We start from the raw sequence: 24401 nt of genomic DNA on the forward strand, positions 1-24401 counted from the left end.
AATTGAAGATGGCTGTGCGTGGTGGGGGGGAGGGGCTGTCCAGACCCCCCCCCTGCACCCCCAATCCCACCCACCCCGGGTGAGGGGGGCAATGCCATGGCTGGGGTGGTTTAAAGGGGTCCAGGGAGCTGCTGGTGCCACTCACGGGTGGGCCCTGGGGTTGGGGTGTCTGTGTGGAGTGGGGAGGTGTCAGGTTCAACCCCTGCCTCTGTTCGTGTTTGTGTGCCACCCGTGGGGGTGTGTCACCCGTGGGGGTGTGTGTCACCCGTGGGGGTGTGTCACCTCTGTGGGGGTGTGTCACCTCTGTGGGTGTGCACAGGGGTCGGGAGGGCCTGTGCTCTTACAGGTGTGTGTGCCCGGGCACCTGTGTGTGGCTCTGTGCTCACCCACGTGGGGGCACGTTCAGGTGTTCGTGCCTCTGTGCACACCTGTGCTCTGTGTGCGTGTCTGTGCACAGCCCTGTCCGGTCATACCCCTGTGTCCACTCACAGTTACTGTCCACTCACATCCCCGTGTCCGGTCACCCCTCCGTGTCCGGTCACACGTGGAGCCCAGCGAGGGGCGTGGCCATGGCGATTAGGGGCGTGGTCCTGCTCAGGAAGGGGCGTGACCTGGTAATAAAGGGCGTGGTCGGCTCAATGAGGGGGCGTGGCCGAGAGGGGCTGAGGCCCCAGTGCCGCTGCGGCCGTTGCCGAGGCGCCAGCCAATGGGCGGGCAACTTGCTGGGAGGTGGCAACCAATGGCCGCGCGCGTTGCTGTTGCCGGGCGGCCCGTACCGGCCGTCCCGCGGCCGTCCCGGGGCGATGCCGGTCCCGGCCCTGCCGGGCCATGGAGATCCGCTGCGGGGGTCTCCTCTTCAGCTCCCGCTTCGACTCGGGGAATCTGGCACACGTAGAACAGGTGCGCCCTACAGAGCCGGGGGGCGGCCCCGCCGCCCGCGCCAACGCTCTCCCCGCCGCCGACTACGAGTTCAACGTGTGGACGCGGCCCGACTGCGCCCACACTGAGTATGAGAACGGCAACAGGTACCGCTGGGCGGGGAACCGGGAAGGGCCGGCTGGTACCGGCCGGGCTCCGCGCGGATTCCCCCGGGAAAGGCTCTGGCGGGGAACCGGGAGCGGCCGGTGGGGTTGGGGCTGTCGGTGGAAGGGGCGGCGGCGGGGCTGGGGGAGCCGGTGCCGTCAGAGGTGCCCTGGGAGGGGTCGCGGGGGGGGGTCGGTGCCCGCGCCGGGGGCTCTGACAGGCCCCGGCGGTACCGAGTAGGGGTGGGAGGAGGGGGGTGCCTCGGGAGGAGGCGGCCGGGGGTCTGAGGAAAGGGGCTGGGGGTGCCCTGGGAGGGGGCTCGGCCGGTCCGGTTCCGCTCCGCCGGGGCTCTGACAGCTCCCGATGGGGCCGGGTGGGTGCAGAGGCAGCGGAGAGCTCGGGGATCCCCGGGCAGGGTCTGAGGCGGCGGCGCTGCACCCTCCGCAGGTCCTGGTTCTACTTCAGCGTGCGGGGGGGGGCCCCGGGCAAGCTGATCAAGCTGCACATTCTGAACATGAACAAGCAGAGCCGGCTGTACGCGCAGGGCATGACCCCCTTCGTGCGCACGCTGCCCGTGCGCCCGCGCTGGGAGCGCATCCGGCAGCGCCCCATCTTCCAGGTGAGAGCCGGGAGGGCTCCCGGCCCGCAGGCACCCCTGCTCGGGGCCAGGGCGGCTCTGGGGCACGGCCACGCTTCGCTTCCTGCGCTGGGCTGAGCCCCAGGCTCAGCCGGGTTGGGGGAGCCGCTGCTTTGTTCCTGGCATGGCCAAGGGAGGGACAGGAGCAGCAACAGCTGCTGTGCCAGGAGGATAGCCAGGGCCAGTGGGCACCCCCAGTGACTGCTGGGGGCCAGAGGAGAGCAGCAGGGGCTGTGCTGGGCTGGCTGTGCCCCCTGGCTGTGCCCAGCCCTCTCTGTGTCTGGGGAGAGCAGCAGGGGCTGTGCTGGGCTGGCTGTGCCCCCTGGCTGTGCCCAGCCCTCTCAGTGGTAGCAGCAGGGGCTGTGCTGGGCTGGCTGTGCCCCTGGGCTGTGCCCAGCCCTCTCTGTGTCTGGGAGCAGCAGGGGCTGTGCTGGGCTGGCTGTGCCCCCTGGCTGTGCCCAGCCCTCTCAGTGGTAGCAGCAGGGGCTGTGCTCGGTTGGCTCTGCCCCTGGCTGTGCCCAGCCCTCTCTGTTTCTGGGGAGAACAGCAGGGGCTGTGCTGGGCTGGCTCTGCCCCTGGCTGTGCCCAGCCCTCTCTGTTTCTGGGGAGAACAGCAGGGGCTGTGCTGGGCTGGCTGTGCCCCCGGCTGTGCCCAGCCCTCTCTGTTTCTGGGGAGAGCAGCAGGGGCTGTGCTGGGCTGGCTGTGCCCCCTGGCTGTGCCCAGCCCTCTCAGTGGGAGCAGCAGGGGCTGTGCTGGGCTGGCTGTGCCCCCTGGCTGTGCCCAGCCCTCTCTGTGTCTGGGGAGAGCAGCAGGGGCTGTGCTGGGCTGGCTGTGCCCCTGGGCTGTGCCCATCGTTCTCCCTGGTGTCCCTGGCAGGTGGTGGAGACGCAGTTTGTGCTGTCCTTTGTGCACCGTTTCCTGGAGCACCGTGGGGCCACCACCTACTTTGCCTTCTGCTACCCCTTCTCCTACACTGAGTGCCAGGACATGCTGGCACAGCTGGATGGCCGCTTCCAGGACTGCAGGCACATGTCCCCCAGCAGGTGTGCCCCCACTTTCTCCTTCCTGGCTTTTGTCCCACCTTCCTGGCCCTCACACCTTTCCTGCCCTGTGCCTGCTTGGGGTTTTTCCCCCTGTGGGAGCTCTGTCTGCAGCAGGAGGGTCTCTGTGCCCTGCCCATAGCTGCCTGGCCCGTGCTTCTCTGTGCCCCAGCTCTGCACAAGCAGCTTGCCCTGAGCTACCCCCGGGACTCCAGAGGATCCCTTGTTCTGGAGCCCAGTCCCTCCTGCCAGAGTGGGTTACCTCCCTGGTGGGATGAATCCCTCCGTGTCCTGTTCCTCCTGCTGGGAGGCATTATCTCCCCGATGGGATGGCCTGACCTTCTGTGCCAGTCTGTCTGTGCCCGAGCTGATCCCCCACTGCTCCCACAGCTGGGGGGTGGCCAGGGCAAAGCCCAGCCCTGGGCTCCCTCCTCACCCTGAAGGAACGGCTGCTTGTGCTCTCAGCAGGCTCTGAGGGTGTCCAGCAGCAAACAGCCCAGATGTGGGGTGCTCCTTGTGGGGCTGGGGCTGCTCCCCTCCCGGGGTTGTGAGTGTGGGCAGCACTCCCCAGCCAGCTGGGAGCCCCCTTGCCCCTGGGGCTGGCTGAGATCCCTTCTCCCCCCCAGCCCCCTGGACTCGGTCTATTACCACCGGGAGCTGCTGTGCCACTCTCTGGACAAGCTGCGTGTGGACCTGCTGACCATCACCTCGTGCCATGGCATGCAGGAGAAGCGGGAGCCCCGGCTGGACAAGCTTTTCCCAGACACCAGCACACCCCGGCCTCACTGCTTCACTGGAAAGAGGGTGAGAGACCACGCTGGGCTGGGCTGGGCTGGGCTGGGCTGGGCTGGGCTGGGGGCCAGCAGCCCCCGTGGTGGCACCTCCCTGCAGCCTCCATGGCTGTGACCAGAATGGCATTGTGGCCCCAAGGGCTGGAGTGTTTGGGCAGAGTTTGTGGAGCCCAGTCTGTGAGACCCTTTGCTATCACGGTATCCTGGGGCAGGCAGGACACCTCCCTCAGCCTGTCCGTTTGTCCCCAGGTGTTTTTCCTCAGCAGCAGAGTCCACCCAGGAGAAACCCCCTCCAGCTTCGTCTTCAACGGCTTCCTGGACTTCATCCTGCGGGAGGAGGACCCCCGTGCCCAGATGCTGCGGCGGATGTTCGTGTTCAAGCTGATCCCCATGCTGAACCCCGACGGGGTGCTGCGGGGCCACTACCGGTGAGTGCAGGGCCCCCCTGCCTGCCTGCCAGCCTGCTCTGCCTTCTGTGGGGCTGGAAAAGTCCAACCATTCCCACAGGAAAAGGAGCAGGAGTGGTTTGTTTGAGTATTGCTCAGTAGATGTGAGAAAAACCCTCCCAGACCACGGAGTCCCACCGTTCCCTCAGGAAAAAGAAGTCGAAATGGTTTATTTGAGTATTGCTCAGTAGATGTGAGCAAAAGGGGAGTGTCTTTCACTGATGGGTGTGGATGTGGAAAAGGCTGTGAGTTTGCTGAGGAAGGTACCTCAGAGAGCTGATTCCATGGGTTTTTTTAACATTTATAAAATCATGGAATCCTGGATTCACTTGGGTTAGAAAAGCCCTGTGAGACCATTGAGTCCAACTGTCCCCAGCACTGCCCAGGCCACCTCTGTCCCCTGTCCCCTAGTGCCACATCCACAGGGCTCTTAAATCCCTCTAGAGATGGGGAATCCACCCTTGCCCAGGGCAGCCAGTGCTGGGGCAGAACAGCCCTTTCCATGATGAAAGTGTTCCCAATATCCGACCTAATCTTTCCCTGGTTCAACTTGAGGCTGTTCCCTCTGGACCCATCCCTTGCTCTCTGGGAGCAGAACCTGACTCTTCCAGGTAGCTCTATTCTCCTGTCAGGGACTTGCAGGGAGGTCCCCCTGAATCTCCTTTTCTCCAGGCTGAGCCCTTCCAGCTCCCTCAGCCTCTCCTGGTGCTCCAGCCCCTTCCCAGCTCCGTTGCTGTCTCTGGGGAGGATCGCTCAGGACTCTGCCACACTGCTCTGGCAGCTCCTGGCCATTGGCCTGGCCATTGTTGGCATTTTTGGGCCAAAGCCCTCAGCCCAAAGCCCTCAGCGCTGCAAGGTGAGCTCAGCTGTGCCGGGGTGCCCTGGAAGGAGCTCAGGTCTCGGGCTGTCCCTGCAGGACCGACTCGCGCGGGGTGAACCTGAACCGGCAGTACCTGCACCCCGACGCCGAGCTGCACCCCGCCGTGTACGGGGCCAAGGCCATCCTGCTCTACCACCACATCCACAGCCGCGTCCTGCCCGGCTCTCCGGACTGGAGGACGTTTGTCTCCCCTCTCAGCACCAGCTCGCTGAGCATAAAATCTCCCAACTGTCCCATGCCAGCCGCAGAGGCTGCGTTATCAGAGCTGGACAAAACCAACAACCTCCGCAACTCCCCCGGCACCTGGCGTGCCAGCTCCCGCTCCTGCCTGCCTGGCACCGGCCCCAGGACGCTGGCCCAGGATGCCCAGCAGTCAGACAGCACAGAGCGAGCCGCCTGGATCCTGCCATCGAGCCACAGCAGCGAGCACTGTGAGCAGGGGCCGTGGCCGCCCGCCCCAGCCCCCGTCCCCGAAGCTGCCGAGCCCACCGAGCCCATCGCGCCCCGGGACAGTGGCCTCGCCTACTACGTGGACCTGCACGGCCACGCCTCCAAGCGCGGCTGCTTCATGTACGGCAACAGCTTCAGCGACGAGAACGACCAGGTGAGGGCACCGCCCGAATCCGCGGCTGCTGCGGCTGCCGGGACCCTCCTGCTGCTCGGCCCGCTGCCCAGGGGGGCCAGTGCTCCTGCTGCTGGGAGGGGCGTGGAATCCCTTCACAGTTTTCCCTTCCTTTTCCTCCTCCTCCTTTCTTCTCCTTCCTCCTCGCTCTCCTCCCACAGTCTGGTGACCAGGGCAGCAGGAGGTCTCAGATTCCCCCTGGGAGGTGGCATGGGTCAGCAGGGTGTGCTCCCAGCTGTAAGGAGAGCCCATTGGGGGGTGGGCAGCATGCCCCTGAAATGTGGGGCTGCTCCAGCCAGGTCTCACCAGCTCCTGGAGATGTTTCACACCCAGGAGAGCTCAGCTACCTGAGAAGGCATAAAATCAGCAGGATGGCTTTTGTGCTAGTGTTGGAAACAAAAAGGTTTCAATAAAAGGCAAGATAACAAAACTCTTTACAGAGAAAAACCGAGCCAGGTGCCAGAGGCCCTCCTGGCCCTGGTAAGGCACCTCACAAAAGGATTTAGTTTCTTTGTTCTTTTTCTAGTAAATTGTTTAGGGGGGACTTTTTGGCTCCTCTCAATTGGCCATCCTGAAGTTTGAGGTGAGGTCCCCCAGGTCCTGTGAGGTGTCTTTTCACCTCACTGAGGAGAGAAACTTCTGGGCTCCTTTCCTTTTTCAGGGGACAAAGGAGAGTTTTGTCATTCCATCAGCAGGAGGCACATTCCTGTATCCCCGGGGCACAGCTGGAGCTTGTGAGACCCTGGACCTGGGCAGAGCGGGCCCTGGCACACCCCTGTGCTCAGCACTGCTCCCACTGGAGCAGCATGAGCAGCCAAGGCCCACGGTCACCCCCTGCTGCTCCCTGCCCTCTGCAGGTGGAGAACATGCTGTTCCCCAAGCTCATCTCCCTGAACTCCCCTCACTTTGACTTCACGGGCTGCAACTTCTCGGAGAAGAACATGTACGCGCGGGACAAGCGGGACGGGCAGTCCAAGGAGGGCAGCGGGCGCGTGGCCGTCTACAAGGCCCTGGGCATCATCCACAGGTAGGGCAGCTCCGGGGCCACCCTGGGGCACAGAGTGCCTCTGCTGGGCCGGGGGTGTGGACAAAGGGGAGCCAGTTCCGTGGGACACACACCTGCGTGGCTCCAGGGCGGGTCAGCCGCGGCTGGGCCTGGTTGTGCTGCTGTGCTCCTGAGATGCTGGCTCAGCCAGGCTCCTTTCCTGCCTCTTCCTGCCCACCCCTCCTGCAGCTGCTCTGGCTGCTTCTCCCTGCTCTTGCACAGCTTTCTGAGGGGAATTCTCCTCTTTCCTGGGTGTCCCTGGCTACGTTGAGCTGTAATTAATTAGAGCTGTGGTGGGCACAGCATCCCCATGGCTGTGTGTGAGATTGCAGCCTCAGCCCATCAGTGATCCCATGGGTTGGAGATACCTGTGATCCATCCCTCTTCCACATGGGATGGGATATTCCTGAGAATACACCACGGGGTGAGGCAGCCAGACCCCCAGACCAGAGGTTCTCAGTTTCCTCAGCGCTTGCTGCCTACTCAGCTGCTGCCTTGTGCCCAGCCCCAGTCCAGCCCCACAGCAGCACACACACACAGGTGGGCTTTGGGCTTGGGTCGCTGGGGAGCTTTGCTCCGTGACTGACCTGGAGCAGCCCAGGATGTTGATCCAACAGCAACATCCCAAAAAGTGCTGGGAGTGCTCACAGTGCACGTGTGGGCCCCCAGGCAGACTGGGCCAGAGCTGCTCAGGTTTCCTGCTGTGCTGGCCCTGCGGCTGTCTCTGGGCAGTGGGACACATGGCAGCCATCCCAGCTGGCAGCTCCTAACCCACACTTCTCCATCCCTCCTCCTCCAGGAGGAAGTGCTCCAAGGCACCTTGAGGGTCAGGGGAAGGCTGTAGCTGCCCACTCCTTGGATTGTTGGTGTTGACAGTAGATAATTCCCTTTCTCTACCCGTCAGGGACCCCCCCATTCCCCATCACCTTCCAGAGGTGATCAAGAGGTCTCCTCACAGGGACCTTGGCACTTTGGGTGCCACCCTCAGACATCCATCCCGAATTCCCATCCTGCTGATCTCTGGTACATCTGTGCATCCCCACACAGGGCATGGGCCGTTCCTGCTGTGGGAGGGGGCTCTCCTCAAAACACTTTCCCTGCACTTCTGTGTCCTTTGGAGCAGGACCCCCTTCCTGGTGCAATGGGATCCCTTTTCCAGTGCCCTGAATCTGCTGAAGTGGCTCTCCCAGGGGAGTAATGTGGGATAACCCCCGTGGTGCTGCAGGTTTGTGGGGTAACAGGGCCTCCCTCGTGCCCCACAGCTACACCCTGGAGTGCAACTACAACACGGGGCGCTCTGTGAACAGCATCCCGGGGGCCTGCCACGACAACGGCCGTGCCAGCCCCCCGCCGCCGCCCGCCTTCCCCTCCCGCTACACCGTGGAGCTCTTCGAGCAGGTACGGGCCCAGGCCAGCCGGCAGGGGGAGTGGCATCCGGACGGTGGGCTGGGTTTGGGGCTGGGGCTTCTCTCCTCCCCTTGCTTTGCTGTCCCAAGCTCTAGGGAGCTGCCCCTCTCTCCAGTGGGGCACTCCCTGGCATTCTCTCTTCCTGCAATCCCCCCTTCCTGGTGCCCTCATCTCCCCTCGTGCCCCCCTTCTCCTGGGGGCTTCCTCTCCCCAGTGCCCCCCACTGTATCCTTCCTTCCCTGTGTCCCCATTTCTTCCCCCATACTTCCCCTCTTCGTGGGCTCTCCTTCTCACTGTGCCCTTTGGTTGTGCCCACACTGTGCTGCTCCTCCTGCCCCCTGGTGCCCTCTGGTTGTGCCCACACTGTGCTGCTCCTCCTCTTCCCTGGTGCCCTCTGGTTGTGCCCACACTGTGCTGTTCCTCCTGTCCCCTGGTGCCCTCTGGTTGTGCCCACACTGTGCTGTTCCTCCTGTCCCTTGGTGCCCTCTGGTTGTGCCCACACTGTGCTGCTCCTCCTGTCCCCTGGTGCCCTCTGGTTGTGCCCACACTGTGCTGCTCCTCCTGTCCCCTGGTGCCCTCTGGTTGTGCCCGCACTGTGCTGCTCTTCCTGTCCCCTGGTGCCCTCTGGTTGTGCCCGCACTGTGCTGCTCCTCCTGCTGCCCCCTGGTGCCCCCTGACCCGTGCCCACACTGTGCTGCTCCTCCTGCTGTCCCCTGGTGCCCCCTGACCCGTGCCCTCTCTGGCCCAGGTGGGCCGGGCGGTGGCGGTGGCAGCCCTGGACATGGCCGAGTGCAACCCCTGGCCGCGGATCGTGCTCTCGGAGCACACCTGCCTGGGCAACCTGCGTGCCTGGATGCTGAAGCACGTGCGGGGGCTGCGCGGCACCGGCGGGGGCCCGCGGAGGAGAGGAGGTGCCAGGACCCCCCCCAGGAGCTCCACGTAAGGGCTGGCTGGGGCGAGCGTGGGAGCTGCAGGATAACGGCACTTAGAGATGATAAATGTCCCCAAGTGAGTCACCTGCCAGGGTCACCTGCCCTGGCCCTAGCTCTTGCCAGCTCTGGGAACTGCGGTTGTCAGTCCCTCTTGCTCCGAGCCATCAGCAGAGAAGGGCACGGAGTGAACTGGTTGGATTTGCCTGCCCCAGTAATCTGGGAGGTCTCTCCTGCATCATGTCCAGCCCTGGGCTGGGATGGGAGAGGCTGAGGGAGCTGGGGAAGGGGCTCAGCCTGAAGAAGAGGAAGCTCGGGGGATCTTCCTCTCCACAGGTCCCTGACAGCAGGGTGGAGCCAGGTGGGGGTCGGGCTCTGCTCCCAGGGAACAGGGACAGGACAAGGGGAAGTGGCCTCGAGTTGTGCCAGGGGAAGGTCAGGCTGGGTATTGGGAACAGTTCCCTCCTGGAAAGGGCTGTCCAGCACAGGCTGCCCTGGGCAGGGATGGAGTCAGCATTTCTGGAGGGATTTAAAGCCCTGTGGATGTGGCACTTGGGGCCATGGGTCAGTGGTGGCCTGGGCAGTGCTGGGGGAGGGTTGGACACCATGGTGTGTAAGGCCTTTTCCAAACTCAGCAATTCCTTGATTTGGGACAGGGGGTGAGGAAGTGGGAACCCTGAGATGACGCTGCTGGGACAGCCATGTCCAGCACAGGGCGCTGGGGCTGCAGCTCTCAGGGACAGTCCTGGTGACATCCTTGTCCCCAGCTGTTCACCAGCTCCTGAGGAGGAGTCCAGGGCTCTGCCAGAGGTGGGGCTGCAGCCCCAGCACTCGGTGCTGGGCTCTGGTGGTGGGTGGAGGGTGCAGAGGAGAGCCCCCTCACCGTGCTGGGCTGACCCCCATCTCTCACCCCTCCAGTGGGCTGCCCACCTCGGCCTCTGACAACGCACTGCCCCGTGCCAGGAGCTTCAGCAACGGCGCCGGTGGGAGCGGGGGCAGCCAGCAGGAGTCCCCCCGGATCCGAGCCTCCCCCAGCTTCACCTTGGGCAGCCCCAGGCCCCCGGCCGCGGCCTCCCAGAGCCCCGGGGATGGCGGCAGCAGCCCGGCCCTGGGCAGAGGTAAGCCAGGCTGGGGAGCCCTTGCACGCCTGCTGCGGCGCCTGTCCAGCTGCTGGGCGGGAGCACAGCCCTGAGGGGGGACAGCGCCGACACAGTGACAGTGGCTTCGTGTGAGCCTGTGAGTGTGAGGGGCCTGGCCCCACAGGAGGCTCCTGAGCAGGGCCAGGGCTGGCACTGCACAGCCCAGCTGAGCCCCTGCTCCGCTGGCATGTGGGGGACCCTGGGCACTGGGGCTGCAGGGAGATGCCCCCCCTCCAGTGCCAGGACCAAGGGGCTTCTGGAGAAGCCAGCACAGAAAATCTTTGTTCAACTTCTCACTGCTCCCAAGCATTCCTGAGGCCAGCAGGGACACACCAAAGTGCCTTTCCCCTCTTTAGGCACTGGCTGGGCAACAGTGGGTTGTGAGCTGGCAGGGGGCACCGGGGGGTTTCCAACATGCAGAGTCCCCTCTGGTGGGGGCTGATGTGCTGCAGTGGGGTGCCAGAGTCAGGCAAGACACTGGCTATGGCCCCTGTGCTAGCACTGCCACCGTGGGGCAGGGGCTCAGGGCTGGGGCAGGGGAAGCCCTGCAGCCCTAGGCCCACATCCACTGTGGGGCTCAGCCCTGGGGGCACCGTGCTCCAAAGCCTCCCGGTGCCCAGGGCTGGGGGTGGGAGCTGGGGGCAGGTGCCTCCCTGTGTGCCTGAAGCTGTGCTTGTGTTGAGCTGTGTGCCTCCGGTGTCCGTCGGTCGTGTTGTGCTCGGGGTTTGCTGCCCAGCCCTCTGTCATGACTGTGTCTTGTCTGCCATGAGAACATGGTGGGGAGGAAATAAAAGGCTGATGTTCTCATGGGCACGTTGTTCCGTCTGTTCCTTTGGCCGGGCCCCCCCGGAGCGAGCCCTGGCCCCATCCCTGCCTGAAGGGACTGGGGACAGCTGGGGGCGTGAGCAGGAACAGCCCGTGGGAGCTGAGGGGCAGAGCCTGGTCCCTGGTGTCCCCAGGACCGACTGGCTGGGCTCTGCTGCCTCCTCCAGCACAAGGACCAGCAGAGTGAGTGCCCCATGGCACACTGCATCCTCATGCTGCCTGGCACTGGGACCAGGACCTGGCTCTTCCTCCCCTGCCCTGGCATCAGCTTGACCTGCTTCCTGCCTAGCCACACCAGACCTCCCCCTGCCCTGGCATCAGCTTGACCTGCTTCCTGCCTGGCCACCCCAGACCTCCCCCAGCTCTCCCACCACCTTCTCTCCAGCTACGAGGGGCCCAGCACTGTCAGCACCACTGTGTCTGCACGGGGATCAGGGCCCAGGGATGCTCTGAGCCCTGGCTTTGCCTTCCAAGGCCTGTGCTGCTGGTGCCCTCAGGGTGGCTGTGCCACCCCAGCCTCTGCCCTCCCCAGGCAGCAGGGAAGGAGCTGAGTGTGCTTGGAGGTGGGATAGGGGGCAGACCCTGTTGCCCTGGTCTTGTCCCATCCTCCCCCTTCTTCCCCGTGTCCCACTGCAGCCTGGCCACACCCTGGGGAGCCCAGACCTGTGTCCATGCTAGGGTGAGGGGGTCTGCCAGACCCCCAGGGACACCCTCAGCTGCTGCTGGCTTTGCTGGCCGAGGCTGGCACCAGTTGTGCAGTTTTAGTCCAGGTGAAGCCAGCTGCCACTTGCCAGTACCTCCCCTGGCAGCAGGGGCTGTAGCCTAGCAGAGGCTCCTGCTTGCAGGGTTCCATTTCCCACGGGGTCTGGCCCTGGCTTCACCCCAGTGGGCAGTGTGCCCCCCACCTCACTTCTGTGGGACGGGGAAAAAACTGGGTTGGGATAAAGACTTTAACCAGGTGAGCAGAAACTGAGGCAACTCAGGTGTGTCCTTCAGTGCTGTCCATTGCAGCCAGGCCCCCAAACACCTTCCTTTTTCCTCCCATCTTCCCAGGCTGAGCAGATGTCCCATGCCCCAGGACATACCCCGGTTCAGCGGGCACAGCTGTGCCCCCAGCATGGTGACACCAGTGCTGTGGGACACCAAGGCTGAACTGGGGCAGAGCCCTCTGCAGGGGCAGAACCAGCTGGGATTGAGCTCTGTGCCCATCCCATCACCCCTTGGCATCAGCCAATGCCAGGGAGGGACACTGCAGGGCACCGTGTCACCAGGCTGTGTCCCACAATGGCTCCAGCCCAGCTGGGGACTCCAGCGTGGCACTGAGCCCTCGCCAGCAGGGCTGAGCTCTGTCTCCTCTGTCACACAGGGACTGTGCCCAAGGGCACCCGGGCAGCGCTGAGCACCAGCGACGAACCACGGGAGGCCCAGCGAGGCGTGCAGGAGCTGCGGGACACGGCACCTCTGCAGGTACCAGGGGCACCAGCAGGGCCTGTGCCCCATGGCTCTGCTGGGTGGGCCCTCTGGGGGGCTGCCCCACAGACTGGGAGCCTCCCAACCTGTGGGGCTCTGCCAGGTATTTCTGTCCCACACATCTTTCCCCAAGACAAAGGGGGACAAAGACCTGGCACTGATCCTCTTCCCTCCTCTCCACAGGTGCTCCCAATGAAGCTGAATGCCCGGAGAGCCCAAGAAAGGCCTGGGTAGGTGCTGCTGCCAGCTGTGGGCTCATCTCAGAGCCCCTGCCAGCAGGGGTGCCAACAGAGCAAAGCCTCTGCCAGCAGGGAGAGCAGAACTCGCAGGCTGCCGGGAGCACTGTGCCCCACTGACACCGGTCTCTGTCCCACAGGGCTCTGCCCGGAGGCCCCCGTGCCCCCCACGAGGGTGCTGAGCACCGAGAGACCCTTCCCGTGCTGGGGCAGAGGCCCGTGCCCCGAGCTCCGGCCCCGCCGTACCGGGCAGCCACGGCACCGGCAGGGCTGCTCCGGCCCTGCTCCGCCCCGTGCCTGCAGCGCCTGGGCAGGGGCGCGGCCGCCCCGCTGTCGCTGCCTGCGCCGGTGTCCCCCTCCGGGGCACCGCAGCACCGATCCCCGCTGGCCCGGCTGCTGCCCACGGCGCCGCTCCTCCTGCGCTGAGCCCCGCCCGACCCCGCTCCTCCCGCGGGCCCGGCCCACGGGGGGTTATAACGTCACACGGTTTTGTCGTGTATCATCGTGTTTCCGTTAAAGCCGGTTTGGAAGAAGCTCGGGCTCGCGCCTGTCGGGGCGGCTCGGGAGGGAAGGAGGGAGGGCGGGACGGGCGGCGGGAGCGGCGGCGGCGCGGGGCCATGGCGGTGCGGGCTCCCGGGCTCCTCACTCCTGCTTCTTGGGGTTGTTGACGGCCACGTAGTGGTAGAGCACGACCAGCAGGAAGAGCGAGACGCCCAGCATGTTGGCGAAGATGGCGAGCTGCACGTCCGTGATCATCCTGCGGGCCGGGGGCAACGGACACGCTGGCATCCCGCCGGCGGGACCCGCTGAAGCGGCACGGACCGGTTCCCGTTCCTGCCCGGTTCCCCCGGTGCCCCGCTCTCTCCCCGGTTCCCCCTCCTGCCCGGTCCCCCGGGTGCCCCGCTCTCTCCCCGGTTCCCCCTCCTGCCCGGTCCCCCGGGTGCCCCGCTCTCTCCCCGGTTCCCCCTCCTGCCCGGTCCGCCCGGTGCCCCGCGCTCACGTTGCGGCCCCGCCGCTCCGACACGTCTCCCTGCGCGCGCCACTTCCGGTCGCGAGGCACGGCGGGAGCCGCCCGGCCCCGGCGGTGACGTCACGACAGCCGGGCCCCGGCCAAGCGGCGGGCTCGTGCTGCGGTGACGTCACGGCGCCTAGCTTCCCCCCCCGCGGTGACGTCACTGCCGCGCTCCGCCCCCTGGCGGCCGCCGCCGGCTCCGTCTCCATACAAGGCGCGGCGCGAGGGCGGGGCGGGGCCGAGAGGTCCCGGGGCGGCCGCGGCTAATTAGCGCTAATGAGCCTAGTGACAGCTCACTGCAGCTGCTGACAGCGGGCGAGGCCGCGGGGCCTTAGCGGGACGGGCGGCACTGGGCTTTGCACAGACGTACCGGGCTGTGCTGGGCTGTACTGGGAGCTTCTGGGCTGTACCGAGCCATACTGGGCTGTACCGAGCCATACTGGGCTGTACTGGGCCATATCTGGCTGTACTAGGCTGTACTGGGAGCTGCTGGGCCGTACTGGGGCTGTGCTGGGCTGTACTGGGTTGTACTGGGAGCTGCTGGGCCGTACTGGGCTGTACCAGGCTGTACTGGGAGCTGCTGGGCCGTACCAGGCCATACTGGGGTGTCCTGGGCTGTACCGGGCTGTACTGGGCTGTTCTGAGCTGTACTGGGAGCTGCTGGGCCGTACTGGGGCTGTGCTGGGCTCTACTGGGCGGTATCAGGCTGTACTGGGAGCTACTGGGTTGTACTGGGCTGTACTGGGAGCTACTGGGCTGTACTGGGAGCTTCTGGGCTGTACTGGGGCTGTGCTGGGCTGTACTGGGCCACACTGGTGGCAGGCCGAGCCACACGGAGCTGGGGTGTGCTGTGACTTGTGGCACGCACTGCGGTGGGCTGCGGGGTCTTGGCACGTGGTGATGGTCCCCAGTCGAGGGGTCCCAGCAGCGAGACCCCCGGGGTCCTGCCCGTACCCCGGCCCCGTCCCTGTGCCCCCCACGCTCAGTGCGGTCTGGGCTCCCCTGGGACACGGCCAAGACACATCCCCGCAGCCCCCACAGATCCCCATGGCCCCCGCAGCCCCCACGGCCCCCGAGAGCTCGGAGGCGGTGCCACCATCCCCCCCCGGAACAGGCACGGCTGGCCCCCGGCCAAGCCCAGCCCGGGCCCCTCGGCCGCGTCCCCGTCCCCGGTGTGTCCCTCCCCCGCATCCCTTCCCGCAGGTCCCTCCCTCTCCAGCTGCCGCCAGCTGTTTGTGCTTAACCCTCACTCCCCGCGGGCGGGGGGTTCCCGCGCCCTGACGTCACCGCGGGGCCGCCGCCAAGGCGTGATGTCACCGTGAGGCCGTGACGTCACCGCGAGGGCCGGGGAAGCCGTGGCATCACCGTGGGCTCAGGGCCACGGCGGCCCGGGGTGGCCGCGGTGTGACCGCTGGCGTCCCAGTGTCCCCAGTGTCGCCAGTGTCCCCAGCACGGCGTCGGGGTGGGGCCGGGGGCGCGGGGCAGCACCGGGCTCGGTGCTGGCACCGGGACGTGTCACCTGGCGCGGGCACGCGGGGACGTGGCACGGCAGGATGCGGTGCCGGTGCAGGGACCTGTCGCCGCTGTGCCCAGTGCGGGGTGAGCAGCGAGGCCACCGGCGGTCGGCGAGACGCGGGGCACCGTGCGAAGCCGGTGCCGCAGCCGGTGCTAGCGGCGGAGCGGCGGCCGCGGGGCACCGATGGCACCGATGGCCACGGCGGGCCGGTGCCGCAGCGGTAGCCGCGGCCGCCTCGCTGGCCGCCCGCGCCCTGGCCCCCTGCCCGGCCTCCCTGGCTGCCCCGGCCCCGGCCCGGCCTAACGAGGAGCAGATGTGGCGGCGGCGGGGCCGGCGGGGGCCGCGGTGCCCGGCGCGGCTGGGGCGGGGGCCGCGGCGGGCAGGAAGCGGGGGGCCCCGGGGACCCCGCCGGCGGGCAGCGGCGGCGGGGCGGCTCTGGTGGCGAGGGGCTGGCCGAGGGGCGGCCGGGGGGAGGGCAGAGCCGAGCCGAGCCGTGCCGAGCCGCCCAGAGCAGCGGAGCCGCGACGGGACGCCACATGCGGTCCTGAGCCGCGCCGGACCGGGCTGACCGAGCCGAGCGGAGCCGCCGCAGCCCAGCATGGCACCCTGGCTCTGGCCGTGCCTTCTGGCCGCGCAGGCCCTGGCCGCCAACTTCCCCCCCCGGTACAGCCTCTACAGCGGCGGGGCCGCCCCGCTCGCCCCCGGCCCGGCCGCGGCCCACAGCGGTGCCCGGGCCGCCAGCCGGCACAGGTAGGAGCCACGAGCACCGGGACGCACCGGGGCGACCCGGGCTGCAGCAGGGACACGGGCTGCAGCCCCCACCCCGCTGCCACGGGAAGCCCGGCGCCGGGCAGGCACCGGCACGTGCCACGTCCAGCCCGGGGGGCGGCGGGACGGGCGGGGGGTCCCCGAAGCGGGGGCGTCACCCCCGGGCCCGGGACGGGCGGGCAGTGGGCGCACGTGGAGGGTCGGGGCCGCCGGTGCAGCGGGGCCGAGGATTGCGGGCCGGTTCTTGCTCGGCATCACGCGTGGGTCAGCGCTGCCCGAGAGGGGCCCGGAGCCACCCTCTGCCCGTGCCCGTCCCGTCTCGTACCGCGGGCAGCGTGGGGCCGGGGGTCGGGGCGTTGCGGGGGCGCAGGGCTGGGGGCGGCCCCACGCTGGGTTGGGGTCACAGCGTATTCACCGCGGACACATCAGCGCCGCAGCGGCGCGGCCGCAGGGCTGGGACTGCCCGGCCCCACGGTGGCCCCGGCGGGATGGCGGGACCTGGCCGCAGCGCGGGGTCCCCGGGGAGGGGCACCTCCGGCGCGGCCGTGGGGCACGGGCACGGTGGAGCCTTTACGTGCGGCTTTGGGGGCTCAGGGGGGCTCTGCACGGGTCGGGGTACGCAGCGCTCCATCCCCTCGGCTCGGGGAGCGCGGGGGGTGTCCCCAGATCTGCCCTTTCGGGGGAGCTCGGGTCCCATCCCTCGCCTGCGATGGGGACAGCCCCGGTGCGGGGCGGTGGGACCCCAGGGCAGGCCGGGGGTCCCAGGGCCTCGCGGGTGCGGGGCTGGGATGGGGGGGAGAAGAGGGGGGCCGTCGGTCGGCGCAGGAATTCCCGGCGGCCCCCGGGGAGGAGCTGGAATCCAGCCGGGGCCTGAGGGGAACCAGCCGGGCTGACGGGAACCGGCCGCCGCACCGGGGCCCCGCGGCGGGGACCCAGGGCCGGGGGCCGCTCCCCGGGGGGCTGCCCAGTGGGGCTGGGGGGCCCGAGCGGGGCCCGGGCTTCGGGTCCCGACCATATAAGGCTGCAAGGACGGGGTCCCGGCAGCGGGGCCAGGCTGGAGTCCCACGCGGGGGGGCTGGGGTCCCCGCAGCCTGTGGCGCTGCGCTGGCACCAGTGCGTGGCTGCCGCAGCTGCGGCACAGAGGGGCAGGGAACGCGGGGTCACTGACGGGGCAGCACGCAGGGTGCCCTCCCTGGGCCAGGCAGGATGCACGGCACCGTGTGATGGGGTGTGGGCACCCCGCTCGGGGCAGAGCCCATCCCTGCGGGGCTCCCGAGCCAGCCACGGCTGGGGGCTGCAGGGTCACCAGGCACGGCTGAGGGGCTGTGCTGGGGCAGGATCCGGCCCATTAACCCGCACTGGGCCGTGACCGTGCTACCGGTGGGGCTGGTTGGACGAGCACGGGAGCGCGCCGGGGGATCCGGGGTGTGGCCAGAGGGACCGCGGTGTGCTGGGGGATGCGGGGTGGGCCTGGGGAGCTGCAGTGTGCCACGGAAGGCCTGGGACAGACACGGCGTGTTGCTGTGTCTCGGCCGGGGTGGTGCCTGGTGCCTGCTCTACGCCAGGACAGTGCCTGGTGTGTGCCGGGATGCTGTGCACGGTGCGTGCCTGAGCAACGCCCGCTGTGTGCCGGGATGATGCTAGGTCCGTGCTAGGGCAGTGCCAGTGGCTGCTCTGTGCCGGGATGATGCCTCCTGGATGCCAGGACAGCGTGTGGTGTGTGCCCAGGTGGTACCCGGCGTGTGCCATGCTCGGTCCGTACCGGGACGGCGCCCGGTGTGTGCCGGGGTTGTGCCGTGTGCCAGCGCGCCCCGGCTGTGTGCCCTGACCCGCTCCCTCCGGCAGGAACTGGTGTGCCTACGTGGTGACACGCAGCGTGAGCTGTGTGGTGGAGGATGGCGTCGAGAGCTTCATCAAGCCGGACTATCAGCCCTGCCCCTGGGGGCAGCTCCAGTGCCCCCGAGTCCTGGCGTGAGTGGGGCCGGGAGGGCTCTGGAGGGGTTCGGGGCGTTCTGGGGGGGCCAGCACAGAGCCAGGGCGAGCCGCGGCCGCGCCGCCGCCACTGCTGTTTACCCACCCTGGGGTCATGTTTACTTTTGCGCAAGAGTCAGTGACCTCAAGCGGTGACCGGCCACTGTCCCCCCCGTCACGTGCAGGCGGAGCCCGGGGGCACCCCGCGGCTCTCAGGACCGGAGGGTGACCGGCCACTGTCCCCTCCGTCACGTGTAGCCAAGGCCCTGGGGCACCCCGCGGCTCTCGGGACCGGAGGGTGACCGGCCACTGTCCCCTCCGTCACGTGTAGCCAAGGCCCTGGGGCACCCCGCGGCTCTCTGGGACCGCGCTGGGATGACACTGGTGTTGGGACTGGTGACAGGGTGGCAGGGCTGGGCGGGGGCAGCCCTGAGCTGAGCGAGACTCCGGCGCTGCGGGGTGAAGCCGCAGCCTGTGCTGGCTCTGGCTCTCTGGGCAGCCCCCAGCCCCTCCTGCCGTCCCCCAGCCCCGTCCCTCGCCCTGCAGGTACCGCAGCTTCCTCCGGCCCCGCTACAAGGTGTCCCAGCGCACGGTGTCGGAGCTGGCCTGGCGCTGCTGCCAGGGCTACTCCGGGCCGGACTGCAGCGAGGGCCCTGCTCCAGCGTCCCCCCAGCCCACCGGCCGCCCCCCGCCCCGGCCCGGCCGCCCCACGCTCTCTGGCTTCGGCAACCCCCTCAGCGGCCTGGGGGGCGAAGGTAGAGCTGGGGCGGGGGACGCGGGGGAGGGGGACACGCAGTGTGTGGCCGTGACCCTGCCCCTGACCCCGGCGGTGCATGGCAGGCGGCGGAGACACCGAGAAGGTGCGACGGCTGGAGGAGCAGGTGCGGCGGCTGAGCGAGCAGCTGGAGGAGCTGCGGGCCGGGCAGGAGCCGCCGCGGGCGGCCGTGGAGGGGCAGCCCGGGGGCCAGCAGCCGGCTGACGCGGCCGCCCCCGCCGAAGTGCGGGAGGCGCTGAGCCACCTTCAGCGGCGCCTGGAGGAGCTGGAGACCCGCCTGCACCGCACCGAGGGCGGCCGGGACGGCCCGGGGGCTCCGGGGGGCCCGGGGACGGCGGCGCTGTACGAGCTGGAGCAGCGGCTGCAGGAGCTGTGCGCTGCCTGCACCACCGGCACCGAGGGGCTGCGGCGGCAGGCGGCCGAGGACCGGGAGCGGATGCGGGCGTTGGAGAAGCTGGTGGAGTCGGTGGACCAGCGCAACAAGGATGCGGTGGAGTCGGTGCAGAGGCACATCAGCAGCCTGAGCAGCCGCCTGGCCCCCGCCCCCGCGGCTCCTCCGTCCCCGGACGTGCTCCGTCGCCTGGCCGAGCTAGAGCGGCGGCTGCAGGGGCTGCCGGTGCCGGCAGCGGGGCCGGGGCAGGGACCGGTGCTGGCGCGGCGGCTGGCAGAGCTGGAGGGGCGGCTGAACGCTTCTCGCGCCGGCCCGTGGCCCTCCGAGCCCGAGGGGCGGCCGGGTGGGCTACCGGGGCGCCTGGCCAACCTCAGCCGGGCGGTGGAGGGGCTGGAGGCGAGCGGGGCGCAGCGCGGCGCCCGCCTGGACCAGCTGGAGGGGCTGCTGGCCCGCTGCGGCCACCCGTGCCCGTGGCAGGACGGGGCGCTCGGCCCCCACCTCCGGCAGCCCGAGGACACCGAGGGTCTCTGGGAGGACGGGCTGGCCGGGACCCTGGGAGGGCTGCTGGGGGCGCGGGGGGAGGCGCTGGCCGAGGAGCTGGAGCAGCTCCGCAACCGGACAGGGCGGCTGGAGGCGGCTCTGGAGGACCTGAGCGGAGAGCCCTGCGCCCGGCCCTGCGCCTCGCCGCCCCCCCGAGAGCCGGAGCGGCTCCCGCCCGGCCCCTCGGAGCCCGAGGAGCAGGAGGCACCGCTGGAGGGCTTCGGCATCTTCGGGGGCCCGTCCCCCTCGGAGCTGCGGGTGCTTCGCGGGGAGCTGGCGGCGGCGCTGGCGGCCCTGAGCGGGCTCAACGCCACGGTGGAGGGGCTGCAGGACGCGCTGGACGAGCAGGACGCCCGGCAGCGCCAGCTGAGCGCCGCCACCGACCGCGTGGTGGCCGAGCTGGACCAGGCGGCGGCGGCGTCGGCGGCGCGACAGGCGGAGAGCGAGGAGCGGCTGGAGGCGCTGGCGCGGGAGCTGGCGCGGGCCGGGGGCTGCCCCGCGGGGCTGGAGCCACGCGTGGCCAAGCTGGAGGGGGTCTGCGAGCAGCTGGAGGCGGTGGCCGGGGGGCTGCGGGGCGTCCGCGAGGGGCTGGGCCGGCACGTTGCGGGGCTCTGGGGCGCCGTGCGGGAGCTGAACGCCACGGCCCGCGGCCAGGCCGCCCTGCTGGACAAGGCGCTGGAGCTGCCGCCCCGGCTCGGCGCCCTCAACGCCAGCCTGGGGCACCTGCGCGGGGAGCTGCAGCGCCTGGCACGGCTGGAGCGACACGGTGCGGGGACACGGGGGGGACACCGGGGGCTGCGGGGACCTGGGGGGGACGTGGGGCACTGCAGGGGGCTGTGGGGGTACGGGGAGCTGGGGGGTGAGGGACTGGGGGACAGGGGATGTGGGGAGCCGTGGGAGCTGCGGGGGACAGTGGTGGAGGTGTAGGGACACAGGGATGTGGGGACACGGGGGGCATGGGGATGTGGGGATAGGGGAATGTGGGGACACAAGGGGACACGGGGATGTGGGGACACGGGGGGGACATAGGGATGTGGGCACTCGGGGATGTGGGGGCATGGGGTCACCAGGAGTGCTGCAGTGGGTGTGGGGAGGCAGAGGCTTGGCTGGGTGATGCTGTGGTGTGGGGCACAGAACCACAGAGGATCCTGGCTGTGGGGCCACAGTGTGTGGGGACAAGGGGACATCATGCGTGGGGCACAGGCCGTGGGTCCAAGGTGGCTCTAACACCCTCCTCCCTCCAGGCCCCCCTGGCCCCCCTGGACCTGCAGGCCCCATGGGTGAGATGGGCCCTCCTGGCCCCTCTGGGCCCCCTGGAAAGGATGGAGAGCAGGGTCCCATGGGCCCCCCCGGTAAGGCTCAGCCTCCCCATGCGCCCCCAACCACGCAGGTGTGGCTGGACCCCGTCCCCGGGGGTCCTGCCCCAAGCTGGCCCTGCAGCAGCCCCTCCTCATCTTTCTGCAGGGCTGCCCGGAGAGAGAGGTAGGGCTGGGGGGCTTGGGGTGTGGGGAGGGCCACGGAGGGCAGGGGGCATGCAGGGAGCTGGGGGGGCTGCGGGCTGGGGGCTTGGGGTGTGGGGAGGGCCACGGAGGGCGGGGGGCATGCAGGGAGCTGGGGGGGCTGCGGGCTGGGGGCTTGCTAGGGGAGCAGGGAGCAGTCTGGGCTGGCATGGGGAGGCACAGGGTGACTGGGGAGCAGGGGGCACTGGGGACATGGCAGAGACGGGGTCAAGGGGGGCACGGACACTGCCGGTGTGGGTGTGGAGGGGTGGTGGGGTGTGGCTGCTGGGCTCGGGGGACAGGGGCTGCTGGGGTGCAGAGGGGGTGAGGGAGGGGGCACGGGGGTGCCTCACGCTGCCGCCGTGCCCAGGCGCGGTCGGGGAGCCGGGCTCGGTGCCCCACGTCGCCTTCTCGGCTGCCCTGAGCACCCAGCGCACGGAGCCGGGCACCGTCCCCTTCGACCAGGTGCTGCTCAACGACGGCGGCGCCTACGACCCCGAGACAGGTGAGGGAGGGCCCACGAGGGTGCTCTGGGGGCTGTGGGGTGCTTGTGGGGCGAGGGATGTTGCAGCAGGGGCTGCGGGGTGGGCGGGGGCTGCAGAGTCACGGGCGCACGATGCCGTGCGATGGCAGCCGGGGGCTCTCGGACGGTGCCGTGCCTGCCCCGGGATGCCCCGCTGACCTTGGGGTGCCGCAGGGATGCGGCTCTGGGGGCGCCGGGGGTCCCGGCAGGTCCCTCACGCTCTGTCCCTGTCGCAGGCACGTTCACGGTGCCGGTGCCCGGGCGGTACCTGGTGAGCGCGGTGCTCACGGGGCACCGGGGCGAGGCGCTGGAGGCCGTCCTGTCCCGCTCCGGCCACGGCATCGCCCGCCTGGACTCGGCCGGTTTCCAGCCCGAGGGGCTGGAGAAGGGGCCCGTGGCCGCGCAGGGCCCCAGCCCCGGCGCCCTGGGCGTCTTCAGCCTCCTGCTGCCGCTGGCGGCCGGCGAGACGCTGTGCGTGGACCTGGTGTCGGGGCGCCTGGCGCACGCCCCCGACGAGCCGCTCACCGTCTTCAGCGCCGCGCTGCTCTACGACTCCGAGGAGCCCTAGAGCCGCGGGGGCACCGCCGGGCCGGGGGGTCCCCACGCCCCGCCGGGACCCCCCCCCACCCCGTTATTTATCAGCACCCCCCGCCCTCCCTCGCCGTCCCAGCGTCGCACGCTCCGGCCCCGCACCGCCCGCCCCCCACGCCCCCCACGGCCGCCCCCGGCCCCACCGCCCCCCACAATAAAGATGCGGCACCGGGTTTTGTACCCGCGGCTCCGGTTCCGTCCCTCGCCCGCGGGGATGGGGTGGGGAGGGACTGCTGGCTGCCCGGTGTCACCGAGCTGCCAGGTGTCACCGTGTCACCGAGCTGCCAGGGTCACCGAGCTGCCCGTGTCACCAAGCTGCCAGGGGTCACCGTGTCACCGAGCTGCCAGTGTCACCATGCTGCCCGTGTCACCGAGCTGCCAGGTGTCACCGTGTCACCGTGTCACCGAGCTGCCAGGGGTCACCGAGCTGCCAGGTGTCACTGTGTCACCGAGCTGCCCAGTGTCACCGAGCTGCCCGGTGTCACTGTGTCACGGAGCTCCATCGCGGCCCTGTGCACGGCAGGGCGAGGGTTTGGGGCAGGGCTGGAGGGGGTTCCCGGCTGTTTTGGGTGTGGTGAGTGGGGTGGAAGGCGCTGGGGCGCCTCCAGGCCCCCCGTGCCCCCAGGTGAGGGGTGTGCTGGGGGCGACAGGCAGGTACCTGCCCGGGGGGGCCCCGTGGTGGCACTGAATGCAGCCCAGGAGGGGCTTTCACCCCCTGCTGTCGGGTCAGCTGTGGGTAACCCCTTCCTCCCCTTCAGGGCGGTTTGCTGGGCTGGCAGGGGCTGCCAGGGTCAGGGGGGCTGTGCCCAGCCCTGTGGCCAGCTCTGTGCCCCCTGTGCCCAGCTCTGTGCCCCCTGTGCCCAGCTCTGTGCCCTGGGAGGGGTGGGATGGAGTGATGGGAGGTCCCGGGGTGTCGGTGGTGGAACAGACTCCTGGCTGGGTCTGGGGCACTGGCACCCCCTGGAGATTGAGGTGGTTTTGGGGCAGGAAGATCAGGATTTGGGGCCGGGCAGGGGGTGGGGGTCCAGCCCCAGTCTGTGCCCCCACTGCTATGGGAGCTCATTGATGGTGAGGCTGGGACTGAGCCTTTTGTCCCCAGGTGCTCTTGGCACCTTCAGTGCCATTATCAGGTGAGCACAGTGGCTTTATCTGTCTGTCTGTCTGTCTGTCTGTCTGTCTGTCTGTGTCTGGGCTCTCAAACAGCTCACTGGGGGTTGGTGTGGGATAGGGTCAGTGCTGGTCCTGTTAGTGCAGCTCCACTGCTGGTGAGGTGTAAAAATGTGTGAGAAATGTCACTGAAGCCAGGATGGTTTCAGTGAAAAGAGACCTTCAGGACCAGCCAGTGCCACCCATCCTGTGGGCAGGGACACTGCCACTGTCCCAGGGTGTCCCAGTGTCCATCCCAGCCCTGGGCACTGCCAGGGATCCAGGGAGGGCACCCTGTGCCAGGGCCTGCCCACCCTGCCAGGGAACAATTCCTCATTCCCAAGATCCCACCCAGCCCTGCCCTCTGGCACTGGGAGCCATTCCCTGGCTCCTGTCCCTCTGTCCCTTGTCCCCAGTCCCTCTGCAGCTCTCCTGGAGCCCCTCCAGGCCCTGCCAGGGGCTCTGAGCTCTCCCTGGACCCTTCTCCAGCCCGAATATTCCCAGCTCTCCCAACCTGGCTCCATGGCAGAGGAGCTCCAGCCCTGGGAGCAGCTCCGAGGACTCCTCTGGACTCACTTTTATCAGCTGAACTTCAGGGTCAGTGGGATCCCTGCTCACAGTGGGCTCCCATTCTGCCCTGCTCTGGGGCAGCAAATCCCGGCCTGAGCAGAACCTTCCTCTGTCCCAGAATTGTTTCTCTGGGATGGCATTCCCCCTGTCAGCAGAAGGGGGAGATCCAGAGCCGTGCCAGGAATTCCTGGAGAGGAGGGAATTGAAACCTGGGAAGGGCTCGGACTGTCTGTATTGTCCCTGCCCCGTGTCCCCTTGGAAGGGTCTCTGTCCCACCCCGGGCTCAACCCGGGCCCTGACGGCCCTGGCCCCTCTCTGCCCGTGGGGTGCAGAGGGAAGCAGAGATTCCTGCTGGTTCCTTTCTGAGATTTACCAGTCCTGGAGGGATCATCGTCCTCCTAACCGTGAGAAGAAAGAGTTTCCTAAGGAAAATGGGTGTGGGAGTCTTCCTACAGCTCCTAGAGTCATGGAAAAGCCATTATTCCATCGGATATTCCTGGCCACCCCCAGCACAGCCCAGGCCACACTGAGCCCTGTCCCCAAGTGCCACAGCCACAGGGCTTTAAACCCTCCTGGGATGGGGAGTCCACCCTGCCTGGGCAGCTGTG

General features: G+C 68.7%; 3 protein-coding genes across 5 annotated transcripts; 2 read left to right on the forward strand and 1 right to left on the reverse strand.

Moving 5' to 3' along the window:
• Positions 1–81: 81 nt before the first annotated feature.
• Positions 82–12960, forward strand: AGBL5 (AGBL carboxypeptidase 5). 3 transcript variants are annotated; one of them, XM_050978409.1, is made up of 13 exons: positions 85–1025; positions 1471–1642; positions 2538–2704; positions 3328–3505; positions 3742–3920; positions 4855–5422; positions 6298–6467; positions 7748–7883; positions 8641–8831; positions 9740–9939; positions 12152–12252; positions 12439–12485; positions 12632–12960. In XM_050978409.1, the coding sequence occupies exons 1-13, from the start codon at positions 829–831 to the stop codon at positions 12915–12917; spliced, it is 2592 nt and encodes an 863-aa protein (XP_050834366.1). In that variant the 5' UTR covers positions 85–828; the 3' UTR covers positions 12918–12960. The 3 variants fall into 3 exon arrangements, 2 of the variants coding, with proteins under 2 accessions (XP_050834365.1, XP_050834366.1); XM_050978408.1 differs by having other exon boundaries at positions 82–1025; positions 12152–12485; XR_007778417.1 differs by lacking the exons at positions 12152–12252; positions 12439–12485; positions 12632–12960 and having other exon boundaries at positions 96–1025; positions 8641–8900; positions 9740–9871.
• An 18-nt stretch (positions 12961–12978) lies between these two features.
• Positions 12979–13659, reverse strand: OST4 (oligosaccharyltransferase complex subunit 4, non-catalytic). Its single transcript, XM_050978411.1, has 2 exons — positions 13492–13659; positions 12979–13248 (listed from the first exon to the last, which is right to left on the reverse strand). Exon 2 carries the CDS (start codon positions 13245–13247, stop codon positions 13134–13136), a length of 114 nt encoding a protein of 37 aa, XP_050834368.1. The 5' UTR covers position 13248; positions 13492–13659; the 3' UTR covers positions 12979–13133.
• A 1846-nt stretch (positions 13660–15505) lies between these two features.
• EMILIN1 (elastin microfibril interfacer 1) lies at positions 15506–22097 on the forward strand. The gene is made up of 8 exons (XM_050978410.1): positions 15506–15769; positions 17633–17758; positions 18305–18513; positions 18599–20230; positions 20709–20816; positions 20929–20946; positions 21334–21468; positions 21723–22097. The coding sequence occupies exons 1-8, from the start codon at positions 15618–15620 to the stop codon at positions 22052–22054; spliced, it is 2712 nt and encodes a 903-aa protein (XP_050834367.1). The 5' UTR covers positions 15506–15617; the 3' UTR covers positions 22055–22097.
• The last annotated feature ends 2304 nt before the right edge of the window (positions 22098–24401 follow it).

The sequence above is a fragment of the Serinus canaria genome, chromosome 10, assembly GCF_022539315.1.
Source record: "Serinus canaria isolate serCan28SL12 chromosome 10, serCan2020, whole genome shotgun sequence".
NCBI classification, from domain to species: domain Eukaryota; kingdom Metazoa; phylum Chordata; class Aves; order Passeriformes; family Fringillidae; genus Serinus; species Serinus canaria.